This window comes from Triticum aestivum, chromosome 6B (assembly GCF_018294505.1).
Source record: "Triticum aestivum cultivar Chinese Spring chromosome 6B, IWGSC CS RefSeq v2.1, whole genome shotgun sequence".
Classification (NCBI taxonomy): Eukaryota; Viridiplantae; Streptophyta; class Magnoliopsida; order Poales; family Poaceae; genus Triticum; species Triticum aestivum.
This window is the reverse complement of record NC_057810.1, coordinates 694,968,993-694,984,636: the sequence shown is the minus strand read 5'-3', so window position 1 is coordinate 694,984,636 and position 15,644 is coordinate 694,968,993. Positions and strand designations below refer to the sequence as shown.

Sequence of the window (15,644 nt, the reverse complement as noted above, 5' to 3'; positions counted from 1 at the left end):
CGACTTCCACCAAAACGATATCCACCATCTCATCGAAAGACGGGACACCTTTTCCTCTATCACCTTATTGGAAAGTAGTTCATCACAGAAACCGGTTCCTGTGACATCTATACCAATTAGTGAGGAAGTTAATGATGATGATCATGAAACTTCAGATCAAGTTGTTACTGAACCTCGTAGGTCAACCAGAGTAAGTTCCGCACCAGAGTGGTACGGTAATCCTGTTATGGAGGTTATGTTACTAGACCATGACGAACCTACGAACTATGAAGAAGCGATGGTGAGCCCAGATTCCACAAAATGGCTTGAGGCCATGAAATCTAAGATGGGATCCATGTATGAGAACAAAGTGTGGACTTTGACCTGCCCGATGATCGGCAGGCCATCAAAATAAATGGATCTTCAAGAAGAAGACTGATGTTGACGGTAATGTTACTGTCTATAAAGCTCGGCTTGTTGCAAAAGGTTTTTGACAAGTTCAAGGGGTTGACTATGATGAGACTTTCTCACCCATAGCGATGCTTAAGTCTGTCTGAATCATGTTAGCAATTGCCGCATTTTATGATTATGAAATTTGGCAAATGGATGTCAAAACTGCATTCCTGGATGGATTTCTGGAAGAAGAGTAGTATATGATGCAACCGGAAGGTTTTGTCGATCCAAAGGGAGCTAACAAAGTGTGCAAGCTCCAGCGATCCATTTATGGACTGGTGCAAGCCTCTCGGAGTTGGAATAAATGTTCCGATAATGTGATCAAAGCATATGGTTTTATACAGACTTTTGGAGAAGCCTGTATTTACAAGAAAGTGAGTGGGAGCTCTGTAGCATTTCTGATATTATATGTGGATGACATATTGTTGATCGTAAATGATATAGAATTTCTGGATAGCATAAAGGGATATTTGAATAAGAGTTTTTCAATGAAAGACCTCGGTAAAGCTGCTTATATATTGGGCATTAAGATCTATAGAGATAGATCAAGACGCTTAATTGGACTTTCACAAAGCACATACCTTGACAAAGTTTTGAAGAAGTTCAAAATGGATCAAGCAAAGAAAGGGTTCTTGCCTGTGTTACAAGGTGTGAAGTTGAGTAAGACTCAATGCCCGACCACTGCAGAAGATAGAGAGAAAATGAAAGATGTTCCCTATGCTTCGGCCATAGGCTCTATCATATATGCAATGCTGTGTACCAGACCTGATGTGTGCCTTGCTATTAGATTAGCAGGGAGGTACCACAGTAATCCAGGAGTGGATCACTGGACAGCGGTCAAGAACATCCTGAAATACTTGAGAAGGACTAAGGATATGTTTCTCGTTTATGGAGGTGACAAAGAGCTTGTCGTAAATGGTTACGTCGATGCAAGATTTGACACTGATCCGGACGATTCTATATCGCAAACCAGATACGTGTTTATATTGAACGGTGGAGCTGTCAGTTGGTGCAGTTCTAAACAAAACGTCGTAGCGGGATCTACATGTGAAGCGGAGTACATAGCTGCTTCGGAAGCAGCAAACGAAGGAGTCTGTATGAAGGAGTTCATATCCGATCTAGGTGTCATACCAGGTGCATCGGGTCCAATGAAAATCTTTTGTGACAATACTGGTGCAATTGCTTTGGCAAAGGAATTCAGATTTCACAAGAGAACCAAGCACATCAAAAGACGCTTTAACTCCATCCGGGATCAAGTCTAGGTGGGAGGCATAGAGATTTGCAAAATACATATGGATCTGAATGTTGCAAACCCGTTGACTAAGCCTCTTCCACGAGCAAAACATGATCAGCACCAAGGCTCCATGGGTGTTAGAATCATTACTGTGTAATCTAGATTATTGACTCTAGTGCAAGTGGGAGACTGAAGGAAATATGCCCTAGAGGCAATAATAAAGTTATTATTTATTTCCTTATATCATGATAAATGTTTATTACTAATGCTAGAATTGTATTAACCAGAAACATGATACATGTGTGAATACATAGACAAACTGAGTGTCACTAGTATGCCTCTACTTGACTAGCTCGTTAACCAAACATGGTTATGTTTCCTAGCCATGGACAAAGAGTTGTCATTTGATTAATGGGATCACATCATTAGGAGAATGATGTGATTGACTTGACCCATTCCGTTAGCTTAGCACTTAATCGTTTAGTATGTTGCTATTGCTTTCTTCATGACTTATACATGTTCCTATGACTATGAGATTATGCAACTCCCGTTTACCGGAGGAACACTTTGTGTGCTACCAAATGTCACAACATAACTGGGTGATTATAAAGGTGCTCTACAAGTGTCTCCAAAGGTACTTGTTGGGTTGGCGTATTTCGAGATTAGGATTTGTCACTCCGATTGTCGGAGAGGTATCTCTAGGCCCACTCGATAATGCACATCAATATAAGCCTTGCAAGCATTGCAACTAATGAGTTAGTTGCGGGATGATGTATTACGGAACGAGTAAAGAGACTTGCCGGTAACGAGATTGAACTAGGTATTGAGATACCGACGATCGAATCTCGGGCAAGTAACATACCGATGACAAAGGGAACAACGTATGTTGTTATGCAGTTTGACCGATAAAGATCTTCATAGAATATGTGTGAGCCAATATGAGCATACAGGTTCTGCTATTGGTTATTGACCAGAGATGTGTCTCGGTCATGTCTACATAGTTCTCGAACCCGTAGGGTCCGCACACTTCAAGTTCGATGACGGTTATATTATGACTTTATGTGTTTTGATGTACCGAAGGTAGTTCGGAGTCCCGGATGTGATCACGGACATGACGAGGAGTCTCGAAATGTTCGAGACGTAAAGATCGATATATTGGAGGACTATATTTGGACACCGGAATGGTTCCGCATGAGATCGGGATAATACCGGAGCACCGAGAGGTTATCGAAACCCCCCGGAAGGTATATGGGCCTTAATGGGCTTTAGTGGAAAGGAGGGGAAAGGAGCAAGGGAGGGGGCGCCTCCCCCCTTCAAGCCCAATCCGAATTGGGAGGGGGGCGGCCCCCCCTTTCCTTCCTCCCTCCTTCCTCTTCCTTCCCTCTCCCTCTCCAAGTAGGAAAAGGAGGAGCCTTACTCCCGGTGGGAGTAGGACTCCCCCCCCCTTGGGCGCGCCTCCTCCTCCTGGCCGGCACTCTCCTCCCTTCCTTTATATACGGAGGAAGGGGGCACCCCATAGACACGACAATGATCCCTTGGATCTCTTAGCCGTGTGCGGTGCCCCCCTCCACCATAATCCACCTCGATAGTATCGTAATGGTGCTTAGGCGAAGCCCTGCATCGGTAGAACATCATCATCGTCACCATGCCGTTGTGCTAACGGAACTCTCCCTCAAAGTTCGGCTGGATCGGAGTTCGAGGGATGTCATCGAGTTAAACGTGTGTTGAACTTGGAGGTGCCGTGCGTTCGGTACTTGATCGGTCGGATCGTGAAGACGTACGACTACATCAACCGCGTTGTGCTAACGCTTCCGCTTTCGGTCTATGAGGGTACATGGACACACCCTCCCCTCTTGTTGCTATGCATCACCATGATCCTGTGTGTGCGTAGATTTTTTTTGAAATTACTATGTTCCCCAACAATCGGACCCGGCCACTAAAGACCAGATCAAGGATTTGACTCTAGAGAAGAAAGACTGAGCAAACTTCAAGCAATGCATCCAAGAAGTGAACGTCGTGTAAAGACTACCATTACCAAATTCAACCAATGGCTTCATCATCCCCATCATTGCGCCCAGCTACCACGTCGGCAACATGCCTCACACCATTGACCTGCCTTGTACCTCTACCGCCGCCCACAGGCCACCGAGGCCACAACTCGCTAAGTGTCGCGGAATCACCCGTCGTTGTTGTTGTCCTCGTTCTCGCGGGCTTTGCCCTAAGGAAGAGAGTTTGGTAAGGGTGCGAATGACGGATCTGTATCTCCACTCGTGTTGCCTATCCAAACGATGCGGGGGCTCATTATTATCTTTTTTTGTCCTCGCAAATAAAAACTTTGGTCTAAAATACAGTTGTCTTTCCAAACAAAAGATGATCATTTAGGAGAACCAGTCTGTGTTTAGGATGTTTGTTCCTGTCAAATTAAGACATTTTCTTACGATGAGAGAAGGGAGTGTCATGTGGTAAGGCCAACTCCACCGCGCGACCCCATCTTGTCCGGGTGCGTCCGTTTGGGGTAAAACGGACGAATAGCGCGGCCCAACGCGTGGCCTCAAACGGACAAATGTCCGGATTCCGTCTGTTTTCGACCCATCCCCAGCCCAAAGTTGCGCTCGGTTTGGGGTGAAACAGACGCGCGCGGACGGCCGCAATGCACGCCCTTGTCCCCCCCCCCCTGGCCCGCCTGTCGGGGACACTAGTAGTCCCTCCGCTCCCAACGCTTCGACCCTCTCTCTCCCGCCCGCCCCGCCGCCGGCGCCGCCGCTTTTCTCCGGCCGCCTCTTCACCGCGCAGCCCCCGGCCGTCCATACCGTACCACGTGTAGACATGGCCGCCACCACGCCCGCGCTTTCGCCGTAGTTTTGGCCGTCGATCGGAGGTGGTTTGGCCGTCGCCGTCTTTGCCGGTGGCAGAGGAGACACGACCGCCGGCGACGTACCACAGCGGTCGTGGAAGCTTCCGACGACTCCAGAGCGGCCAGTAGCCGGCCGACAACCACCCCTGCTGCGTCGAGGTGATCATCGCGGCCTCTTCGCCACCACGACCGCAAGGTGTTCGACATTTTGCCCACAAAGGTATGGACAGTGGAGACGAGTTTTTCTTCCACCACTTCCTTTGTTCATCGGACAATTCGTCATCGGATGATGAAGATCTTGTGGTGGCTGCACTGGTCGTTCACGACCACATTCAACGGCAGCTTCCTCGGTATAGGGGGTCAGTCCCTGGCCGTGCTCCCAACCTGAACTGCAACAGGGAAAGAGGCCACGCTCTGCTCTATGCCGATTACTTTTCCAACAAACCGCTCTTCAAGCCGGATAAATTCCGTCGCCGTTTTCGATGGCAAGGCATGTGTTCAATCGTATCCGAGAGGGAGTGGTTGCTCATGACCAATACTTCGAGTGCAAGACGGATGCCCTTGGCAAGCTTGGGTTCTCCTCTTACCAGAAATGCACCACGGCCATCCGCATGCTTGCGTATGGAATTCCAGGCGATTTGGTGGATGAGTACGTGCGTATGAGCGAGACAACATGCCTAATGTCAATGTACAAGTTCTGCCAGGCTGTGATCGAGGTGTTTGGCCCAGAGTACTTGAGGCAGCCAACTACCGCTGATACAGAAAGATTGTTGGCGACCAACGCAGCTAGAGGCTTTCTAGGCATGCTTGGCAGCATAGATTGTATGCACTGGGAGTGGAAGAACTGTCCATTTGCTTGGCAGGGCCAGTAGAAGGGGCATGTCAACGCGTGCACTGTCATATTAGAAGCGGTGGCATCGCAGGATCTTTGGATATGGCATTCTTTATTCGGCATGGCTGGTTCTCACAATGATATCAACGTGCTGCAGTGTTCTCTAGTCTTCGCGAGGCTTGCAGAAGGCCGCTCCTCACCTGTCAACTTTGAGATCAACGGCCACCAGTACAACAAAGGATACTATCTAGCTGATGGTATATATCCTCAGTGGTCAACTTTTGTGAAGACAATCTCGAAGCCTCAAGGTGAGAAGAGAAAGAGATTTGCCCAAATGCAAGAGAGTGCTAGAAAGGATGTGGAACGTGCTTTTGGTGTGCTTCAATCCCGATGGGGCATCGTTCGATACCCTGCACTGTCATGGGATGAAAAGAAGCTTTGGGAGGTGATGACTGCTTGTGTGATCATGCACAACATGATCGTCGAGGACGAGCGTGATGACAGTATCTTCGACCAAGGATTTGATTTTCAAGATGACAATGTTGAGCCCCTGCACCAAGAACCGGACACGTTTGATCAGTTTGCCCAGTTCCATCGTGAGCTGCGTGATTGGCACACTCATATGAATTTTCCAAATGACTTGGTTGAGCACGTGTGGGAGCATATTGGCAACCGATAGATGTATTGGTTCGTTTTATGTTCATTCAAGACAATTTCGATTTGGTTGTAAAACTTTCTTTATTAGAGACAATTTCGATTGGGTTGTGAAACTATTTTAATTTTCATACAATTAATATTTGGACGTGCAAATTTGTTTTCATATGAAAATATGGGCATTTTAGGCCCTGGCGGACGGGATGGGGCAAACGGTTCCGGCCGCGCGCTGGGCGCACGCCCACCACATCCCAGGACAGGCCCGAACACGACTCTATTACCCTACCCAAACGGTAAGAATCCAGACAAAACGAACGTCCGTTTGAGATCGCGTGGTGGAGTTGGCCTAACTTCACCAATCTTAAATCTTGTAACTCTAGTATTTAGGTTGAACGTTCATTCAGTGGTAGTCAACATTTCTGTCGAAGCGAAGCGAGGCACATGTGGTGACTTGATCAATCTTGGAGCCGTATTCGTTGTACCACTACCATTGTATGCGTGTAATGGTGGGGTCTGTGTTACTCGGTGTTTCTAAACTTTTACTGACAATTTAGGCTTAGAACTAACGTTTTTTTTTTTTTTTGCCTCCAAAACTTGACCTAATTCCAGAGAAATTCTTGGACGCAGCTAACAGAATCCTGGACGCGAACCCAACGCGATCCGCTCGGGCGCATCGAGTGCAACAACACGAGCACGCGTAGCCTTGTTTGACAAAAAGGAAAAGATAAGGAGCAGGCAGGCAGCGTCAACTCATTCCCAAGCCGGAGGTCTCCTCAATCACACTGACAACGAGACATTTCAGGCGAAGCGATCGATCGAATGACCGCCGGCCGGCGCCGGAGCCATCGTGCATGCGCCTATCGTCCCAACGGGGGCCCCACGCAGCAGTCAGCGTCAACCATCATCCACCACCGCCAGCTTCGCACGACCATTGCCTTACAAGCAATGCAAAGGCGAAAGAAAATACAATAATAAACCTCGAAAAGCATTCATGTTTTCTGGACAGGATCGAATACATGGTGTCGTTCCATCGAATGTATCTTGAGATGGACTGGACAGCTACGTACTTACATACGCGTAGAGGCTGGTGCGAGCGACACCGACCGTTGGATCCTTCGCTTTCGCGTATGTACGTACGGTGCAGGATCGATTAATAATGGATTAATTAAGCAGAGCAAATATAAGTTAGGTGGTGCAGGTGCTGGATGGATGGGTTGCAAATGCATATATATCATACTCTAAATCGGTCATGAGAGGGACGATTAACCAATTTTGCGTTCGAATTGATTGATTGGTTGATTGATTGGTGTGAGCGAGCCGGGCATACGTCTGATGCATCAGGCTCAGCGAAGGTCGTGGCAGTTAGGTGGCGCGATTTGGACGGTAGCACCTCACTCCGATTCCGATGGCTGCCGACGGCCGACGGCGACCCCCGCGCTAAAGCCCTCAGCTACTACTGTACACCCCGTCTTTAACTATAGGTCGATCGATCGATCGCCATTACAAAGTCTTTTGGTCCTTAACAACACATCTATAATCCCATGCACCATGCATCTAAATGGAGGTTAATTTCCCTCGGCTCTTTGTACTTCCTACCTAGTACGTACAAATGATGATTATTTTCCGAATTGTGCTGGTGATGAATACCATAGTTTCTTTCTACGGTACGTACACCATTACACGGTCACCTATTGGTGTACCGTATGAGTTTGTTTGGAAATTATCACTACCATAGGTCCATACCGTATTGCTACATGGAGGGCATGTACGCTTGCTGCTTGAGCAGTTCTTTTAATCAGCTCGGTAGCAGCACCACGTACCTGAACAGTGTGCGTACTGGTGTTTGCTTGCTTAATGAATTGGTGAGGTGACCTCCTGCAATACTGACCTGGCATCGTCCCCTGAATCCGACGTGCCACTGGCATCGCACCGGTCCTTTCCAGCTGGCGCAAGCTGACAACCCGTCGCCCTCGCCACGTCAGACGGAGCCCTTCCTATGGTGTTTGTTTAGTCACGGCTGCCGTTGGGACTCGCCAATCACGTACTCCCTCATCAAAATGAATAAAAGGGGATGTATCTAGATGTATTTTAGTTCTAGATACATTCATTTTTGTCCATTTTGATGACAAGTATTTCCGAACGGAGGGAGTAGGTGAGAGTGAGCTCCACATAGCTGCCAAGCACAACCTAGCTGGCTAGCCCTGTTAGCTGATGGCCATATAATAAAACCACTCTCGCGTTGGGCATGCAATGTTGTATGCACCTTGTGCTTTTGTTGGTATACATTGCTTCTAAGATACTCCTGTGTTGCATCATTTCATTGGCAGTGCAGGAGAATGGAATAGGTACCATGAGGGCCGAGTTGAGTAGGTGGGCATTAGGTGGTGGTCAAGGCGTATCTGGGATCGCATGCTCAGCCGGGGAAAGAAATGGTTTGAAAAATGCAAAGGGAGAAACAAAGGAGAGAAAGGAGTAAAGAAATGGAAAACATGGGATCACGATGCCTGCATGTGCGCAACCATGACCCCATAATAATTCTTGTCGAGCTAGCTAGTGACCAACTACTAATCTAAGCAGCTTAGGTTGTGCGCGTATTATAAAGAAAATAAGAGCAAGAGAATCTTCCACTCTTTAGGCTTGTTTAATCGCCTTGAAAAAACAAAACAAAGAAAATGGTTATAAAATCGAAATAAAATCCTATCGTTAAAATGTAAAACAAAATGATAATGTTTTAGTTAACTTTATTTAAATCGTGATCTGCGAGCACTACCGGCACGTAGGTCCATTGCAGCGTACAACTCGGATAGACAGTGACCTGCGACAATATTTTTCGTCGGTGAACATATGATGGTCACGGAAACTGTCGGCCGAGCAGCCCAGACATGATCTTGTAGCCTAGTGAAAAGGGAAAAACATACTACTAATAACCATATGAACATATATTTTTGAGCTGAACAATATAAACGTATTGCTGGGAACGGAATGGGAATGGGGAAGTGGGAAAGGAAGAAAGGGAAAGCAGTGAGCTAGAGTAGCCAGCTATGTAGCGTCGGTCGGGTCATGTGGGGGGCGCGGCAGGGCAGGAGTATATGCTACACAACATTTTTTTGTCTTTGCGGCACAGCTCACCGGGCGTCGCGTTGGTGACGCGCCGATACCGATGTCTCCGGGCCGCGGAGGAGCGGAGCGGAGCGGAGCGTCGGCCACCGACACGGCGACCGCACCGCCTGCAGCCGGTGCAGACCACCGCCGGTCGCCGGTGAGTAATCAAATGGGTTAATTATTATTTAGGAGCTGTGCTTCGAGGCGCCTCGGGATTACCACCGGAGCAGAGATGTCAATGGTCCCGGTCAAACCGTCCAGTCCCGGCCAGACATGTTAGCACAACAGTAGCTTTCATTTTGTTTTGTTTTAGGTACAACAAAGCTTGAACACACTATTATTCCTTTTTGACAGCAACGATCGAGTAAATAAAATAGGTGGTAATATTTATATTTGGTTTGAACTTGAACATGTTTTGCTTCTATTCCGAATGGGGACTAAAACAGTCAAAAATATTTGTAAATACCAGCATGTAAGATAAAATCGTGTGTGAAAAAGAGAGCGGTCATTTTGTTTGTAAAAGAAAAGCGCGATGATTTTGCACACAACGTCATTTTTCCCACCGATCCACTAGCACCATCCATGTGCCAAGAGTATTATTCCCACCCAAAAGAAGTTGAGGCCGCGATCTGAATCTGGAAGCCAAGCCCAGCAACGTGTACACATTACGCGGTGGAGGAGCGCATAATGCCGGGCACAAACCAAATATAAATGGCGTTCAAAATTCGTTGAGTCACATGCATTATGCGCAGGCAGATCCAACCATCTCATCCCATCTCACCTGCTGTGCTGGTGTGGAGACGATGATGATCATGGCCAAGTGAGCTGAGGGCCTCTTCCTTGCTTCCAGGACGGTGCGTGCATGCGTCCCATGTGACATGTTCTTCAGTTCCATCCTGAATCCTCATCACCTTCCCCCCCTTTCCCTCCTCCCCCACCCCACCCACCCAACAGCACAATCTCTGCCCCATCTCCCCCCTCAACGGAATCAGCTGCAGGCTCTACTGCACAAACAACACACATCAGCAGCAGCAATGCTCCAACAACCATACGGTTCGGATGGGGAAAAAAAGGCGTCCGTTACGTAACGTACCTGGTTGGTGTCAAGAACATCATAAAGATTAAAGAGGCCACCACACCAGCTAGTGATAGTACTGCCACCCTCTCTGTTGACATGCATCAGTCCCAGGGTGCACCTTTTTTCCCCAGGATTCCAAGTATTTGTCTCGCTGCATGAGAAAAATCAAGTAGCAGGTTGAAAATTTATGCGGAACAGATGCACGGTGCACCGAGGTGTCTAGATCATACCTTTAAACTCCATGAGAAGCAGAGACATATACATATTTGAACCGACCAGCACAACCATTGCATTGCATTCCGAATCTGTGATTCTTTCCTGGCAGAATCTTAACATTTTCAGCTAAAAAAGGGCAATAGAGAGTCGCTTAACTGAACAACCTCTGCCTGTGCCTGAAAAACAAGGAACTCATGCATATGAGATATGGCAACAATGGAGAAGCATGGAGGCTGTACGCTTTTGTTTTGCTCCGCAGATAACTTGTCAGGAGTTCCGGGTCAGTTCATCTGAAGCAAACAATGCCTGGGCAAGTGGACATCCTTACTGCCATTTCGAAACAAATACACTGTAGCTGTTATTATGATATACAATGTACCCTCCACTATACAACAGCTGCTATACACCAGAAGGGCTGTGGCCGTGACCGGGGTGTCTCTGTACTGCTGCGGTATCTATTTATCATCTGTGTGGTATCTACGTAATCACAATTTGCGTGATCTGATGACTCTGAAACTATACAGCTTAGCTCTTGGGCACTAGCTTCATCATGAACTCGTATCGCACTGTTTGATCTATCTTGGGTGCTGGCCACTTGGCGTCTTCTGGTACACGGATGCTTTTGTAACCTTGGCTTTTGTACAGCCGCAGTGCGGCGAGGTTACTTACATCGCAGTGCAAGGCCACTGACCGGCATCCCCAGCTCCTTGCTCGCTCCTCGGCTTCCGCGACGAGCATTTTGGCAATCCCTTTCCGACGTTCCTCCTTTCGAACCGCGACGTTTGCTATGTATGCAATTCCTGTTCTGCATATAAATTGGGAAGGAACTTGAATGAATTTTAAAGGGGATAAACTACCTGTATGTACATGGCTAGAAAAAAAAACTGATGTGCAATAAGGTCATGTATTTAGCATCTCGTACAGAGTGATGTGCGTGAAAAAGCTTTTAACAGTTACCACTACATGCATACTACGTATGCATTGTATCCAACCAAATAACCGTATACCCTACATGTTACATGCCAACAGATCCATTTGGATTACAGCAATGATCAGACTGAAAGTTTCCTTGTGGACGGGGTATTTTGGAATGAGGAGGCTCAACTAATTCTGTCAGACACTCAGATCTCTGAAGAGCTGCCATGCCCTCGAACTTCCGTTCGTGAAGCAAAGGTCCCCCCCCCCCTATTATTTCACATTTATCCAACTTTATGCAGGAAAGGGGCCTATATTTGCCATCAGTAGCTATAAAGTAGAACATATTAGGAAATTGACATTGCAACAAAACCTAACCATAAAGTAAACCTAGATACTAGATGGAACGGAAAAAAGGGAAGTATGATGTAGTAGTATCTAAGCATGGTACTGTTTAACAAGGATTGGCAAGGTTGAATGGACTTCCAACGAGATAAAAAGCTGCACTAGAAACAAATGAAGCTTGTGCTATATTTTTATTCTAAAGAACAAGCAAGAGGTTTGCATATCATTTTAAATTAAGCAGGAAGCTCTTCCTAAATTTTTGTCATACTTCTGATGAGTCATGCATGAATGTTTATTTTCTAAACATATTAGTTTGTATGAAAAAGATCAAAGTAAATAATGCACAAACTTTTACTCCACCTCTTGTCTTAATCCAGCTGAAATTTAAAATCTAACACTGTTCACATATAATTTCTTGAAGTAAGCAATAATGAGCCTTGAATTCTGGAATTAAGCAACAATGAACCTTAAATTCTTCAATTAAGCAACAATGAACCTCTAATGTGTTCAGCCATTAAGTGGGCTGGGCATAGCATTTTGTTTAAAAGGTGGGTTGAGTTCTGGCATCTTATACGTGTAACGATGTTTTCATCTTGTACAAGTAAAACTAGGTAACAGTTATAGGTCCAAATTCTAGTCGAACCATGTTGTTTATTTGGGGTAATGAAAAGGGTCATCTGGAACTATGATATTCAACTTGGGAGTCTAGGCCAATGCAGACTGGACTGCCAAGGCAGGAAAGCATGGTGCATGCGAAGTTGTGCTTGTCTAGCTCTAGATGACTATAATTTTTTTGGGTTCTAAGTCAAGCATCAAAAGAAAGATGAAGAAACTAAAAGAATGTTTTGGAGTCCCCAGATCCCACATTAATACATAACTATAAAGGAAGCAGAACAGGTCATGTAGAAACATCGGGAAAGATGGAACATATTTTGTTTTTGAGAAACTGAAGAGCAACATACAGTTCAGAATGACATGAGCCATCAGAACTACACAAAAAGGTTGCACATTTACAAAATTAGTAACATAGAGGAAATTGCAGAGCACATCGTAGTCTGATGAGGTGTCTATCCTGCTAAATTATAATGACTAAATCGACTATGCAATTCTGGAACACATGGCACACCACATTCTAGGTAATTATGTTTGAGACTGCATTGTTTGTGATTAATCTACTCTATGAGTTGTGTAGGTTCACCAGATGGATTCCCATAAAATCAAGACAGTGAGAGGGTGATGAACTTCTGTTTGCGAAGTCATGGCATGCACCAGCAAAATAGCAACATGGCCACACAAAGTTAGCCCAGTCTGTTAGCATGGCCGGGTCAGCTTTTTTTCAATTGCAAGGGACAGGCCATCTCCAAAGGTTGAGTTAAGGAGTTCTATACAAAAAAAGTATCATTGGTTTTGCGAGTCAGTTCTATAAACATTTCATGCTACATATCCTTACGAATGTTGGACTCTCCATCCCAAGTTGGATTAGAATCAGTAATGGCTTTATTTGTTCGTTATCATTTCAAAGGTGCCTTAAACGCCATAGTCAGGGTAATATTTTCCTCATCTCCAGTGGGTTACAGAAAATTGTTGCCCTGAGTCACTATTTTGAGCCAAGGAGATTTATATTTGTTTTAGAGTGAAAGGAAACCTGGCGTCCATTTGTTTCGAGCAAAACCCTCGAAAATGGTTCCCCAGGCTATTTCTGTTTTGGCGAAAAATAGTACTACAGTTTCAGTGCTAGTCAACTACTCCCTCCGTTCTGAATTACTTGTCTTGGATTTGTCTAGATACGGAGGTATCTGACACTAAAATGAGTCTAGATACATCTGTATCTAGACAAATCCAAGACAAGTAATTCAGAACGGAGGGAGTACATATTGTTATCTCATATGCTTCTAATCATCTGCCACAATTAGGTAAGCTAAAGTAGAACCTCTGAATTTTGGTTTGGCTGATATTGCTCTACATGTAGTAAAGAACTACTAGATTTCATCTTCTGGCAAACCCGATCTCTGTTCAGGTATTTCCTCACATCTGCTATTAGCGATCAGGACAACCAATTTCTGTTTTTGGCATACGATGTTATTATTACCTTTGTGCTATAAAATTTAATTCTTGACTCAAACATGTTATTGGTGTGACAGATCAAACATTTGAAATGCATAGATACAGAACATCAATGACTTGGGTGGAGGACTCAAGGATATCAAGCATATGGAACAACAATGTCAAGAAAACAAAGTCGGAGTAAATAGCAATGCATACAAGTAGAAATGATAAAATAAGTAGCCATGAAAGAGTAAGTGAAAGCATTGAAATCACAAGGAATAAACAAATGGTATCGATAATATGGGTCTATAGGAACAATTATAGCTTACAGCTGCACCTCTTTGTCTAACAAAAATTCAGTAACTACTAGAAGTTAGAGAAAAAACTTGCTTATTTAAACTCCAAGAAAATAATGATGTACCTTCTCTGCTTGAGACGTCCCCTTCTTGGAAGGAAGTCTGCCACTGTGTCGACCGTAAGAATGCCAGCTACAGAGCCTTTACTGAGACCGTATTTCCCATGAAATTCGGCGTCTCTTAAATCTCCACATTCGATACTGATAGCACTGTTAGCTGCAGTGGGGTTAACTGCAACAAGGCAACTTCTCGTGCAGCCTGGCGGAACTGAAAAGCCGGATAGGAGAGCGATGTAACGATCAAGCCGTAGAACAAGGTCTAACGGGAATTTGTAACCAGGGAAGAAGGAGCTGCAGTGAGTGTCTGCTACTTCCCAACAGTCCTCCAGCTTTGCGTCTCGGACGACGACGCCCGTCCCCGGGTACAAAGATGGCAACAATTCAACCGCTTGACTAGCATAGCATATTCCTGAAAATAACCATGGAAGCCAAATATGTCAAAAGGAGACATAACTGGCAACCATCTGTAGTGATGTTCACACACAAAAATGCATCTTACAAAGATTTAATCTGCGGCCACATCGTATGCGAACAATATATAACATGCTAAATGGGCAAACTAGTAGGTTGGATTCCTCGAATTAGGTTCAGTTTGCGGTGGAACAGGGGATTGGCAACAGCCACACGACAAAGCCAAATGCCCAATTTGGCCAACCTAGAACCCACCACTACTACTAATCTATAATACCAGTTCTCGATTGGGAGACGCAAATACAGAATTTTCCATGCCGAATGACGCGGTGACGAATCGACTAGGCTCCGCATAACCCAGTGCCCCGGCCGTACAGAGGATTCCAATCGGAGGGGAAAGGTGGAGGGACCTGCGGCGGGTTTGGAGGGGATCGACGGGCGGTGGCGCTGGACGGCGGCGGATCGGCGGCCCGGGCAGAGAGGAGAAGGGGATACCGACGGCGACGAGGAGCGCGGTAAGCTTAGCAGCGCCGGCGGCATCATGGCCTCCTCCGACCTCCGCTCGTCTCCACCGATTTTTTTAATCTTCTGTTCGGCGCAAACCCACCTGTACAAGCAGCCTTCACATTATAGTTTACGCGTTCAGCTGCGCGATGCGGAAACGGCGAATACGTCTTAGCATTTTCTTTTTCTAGGAAACCTTAGCTTTCATTTTCGAGAAGGCTAAAAATCTAAGATTTCTATCCAGAAAAAAAAATCTAAGATTTTTAGTGGTCTCACAGGAACACATCCATTGCCGTTGGATCTGCCGCGCCAATCTTGATGCACGTGGACTTGCCACGTCGGAATCGTTTGTTCCAAAGACCGACCGAAGCGAACGCTGTAACCTATCACTTCCTTTGTCCCTCGCCAATGAAGCGGTCGCGTATTTTCCCCTCTCCCTCACTTTCTCTCTCCCCGGAATCCCCATTAGCTCGATCCCGACCAATACAACAGCGAGCTACGGTGGCCAGTGTGTGATGGCGAGGACCACAACAGATTGGGTGTGGCGGTGAGCTCAGAGGGCAGCGGGATGGTGCGGCGAGCATCTTGGCGGCGGCCTCGAGCCCG

The 15,644-nt window shown here is 46.1% G+C and overlaps 1 protein-coding gene across 2 annotated transcripts; it reads right to left on the bottom strand.

The window, feature by feature from the left end:
• Positions 1–10,705: 10,705 nt before the first annotated feature.
• LOC123139416 (uncharacterized) lies at positions 10,706–15,177 on the bottom strand. Of its 2 annotated transcripts, none has more exons than XM_044559223.1 (3): positions 14,945–15,177; positions 14,130–14,532; positions 10,706–11,207 (listed from the first exon to the last, which is right to left on the bottom strand). In XM_044559223.1, exons 1-3 carry the CDS (start codon positions 15,075–15,077, stop codon positions 10,928–10,930), a joined length of 816 nt encoding a protein of 271 aa, XP_044415158.1. In that variant the 5' UTR covers positions 15,078–15,177; the 3' UTR covers positions 10,706–10,927. The 2 variants fall into 2 exon arrangements, with proteins under 2 accessions (XP_044415158.1, XP_044415159.1); XM_044559224.1 differs by having other exon boundaries at positions 10,706–11,202.
• Between the last annotated feature and the right edge of the window lie 467 nt (positions 15,178–15,644).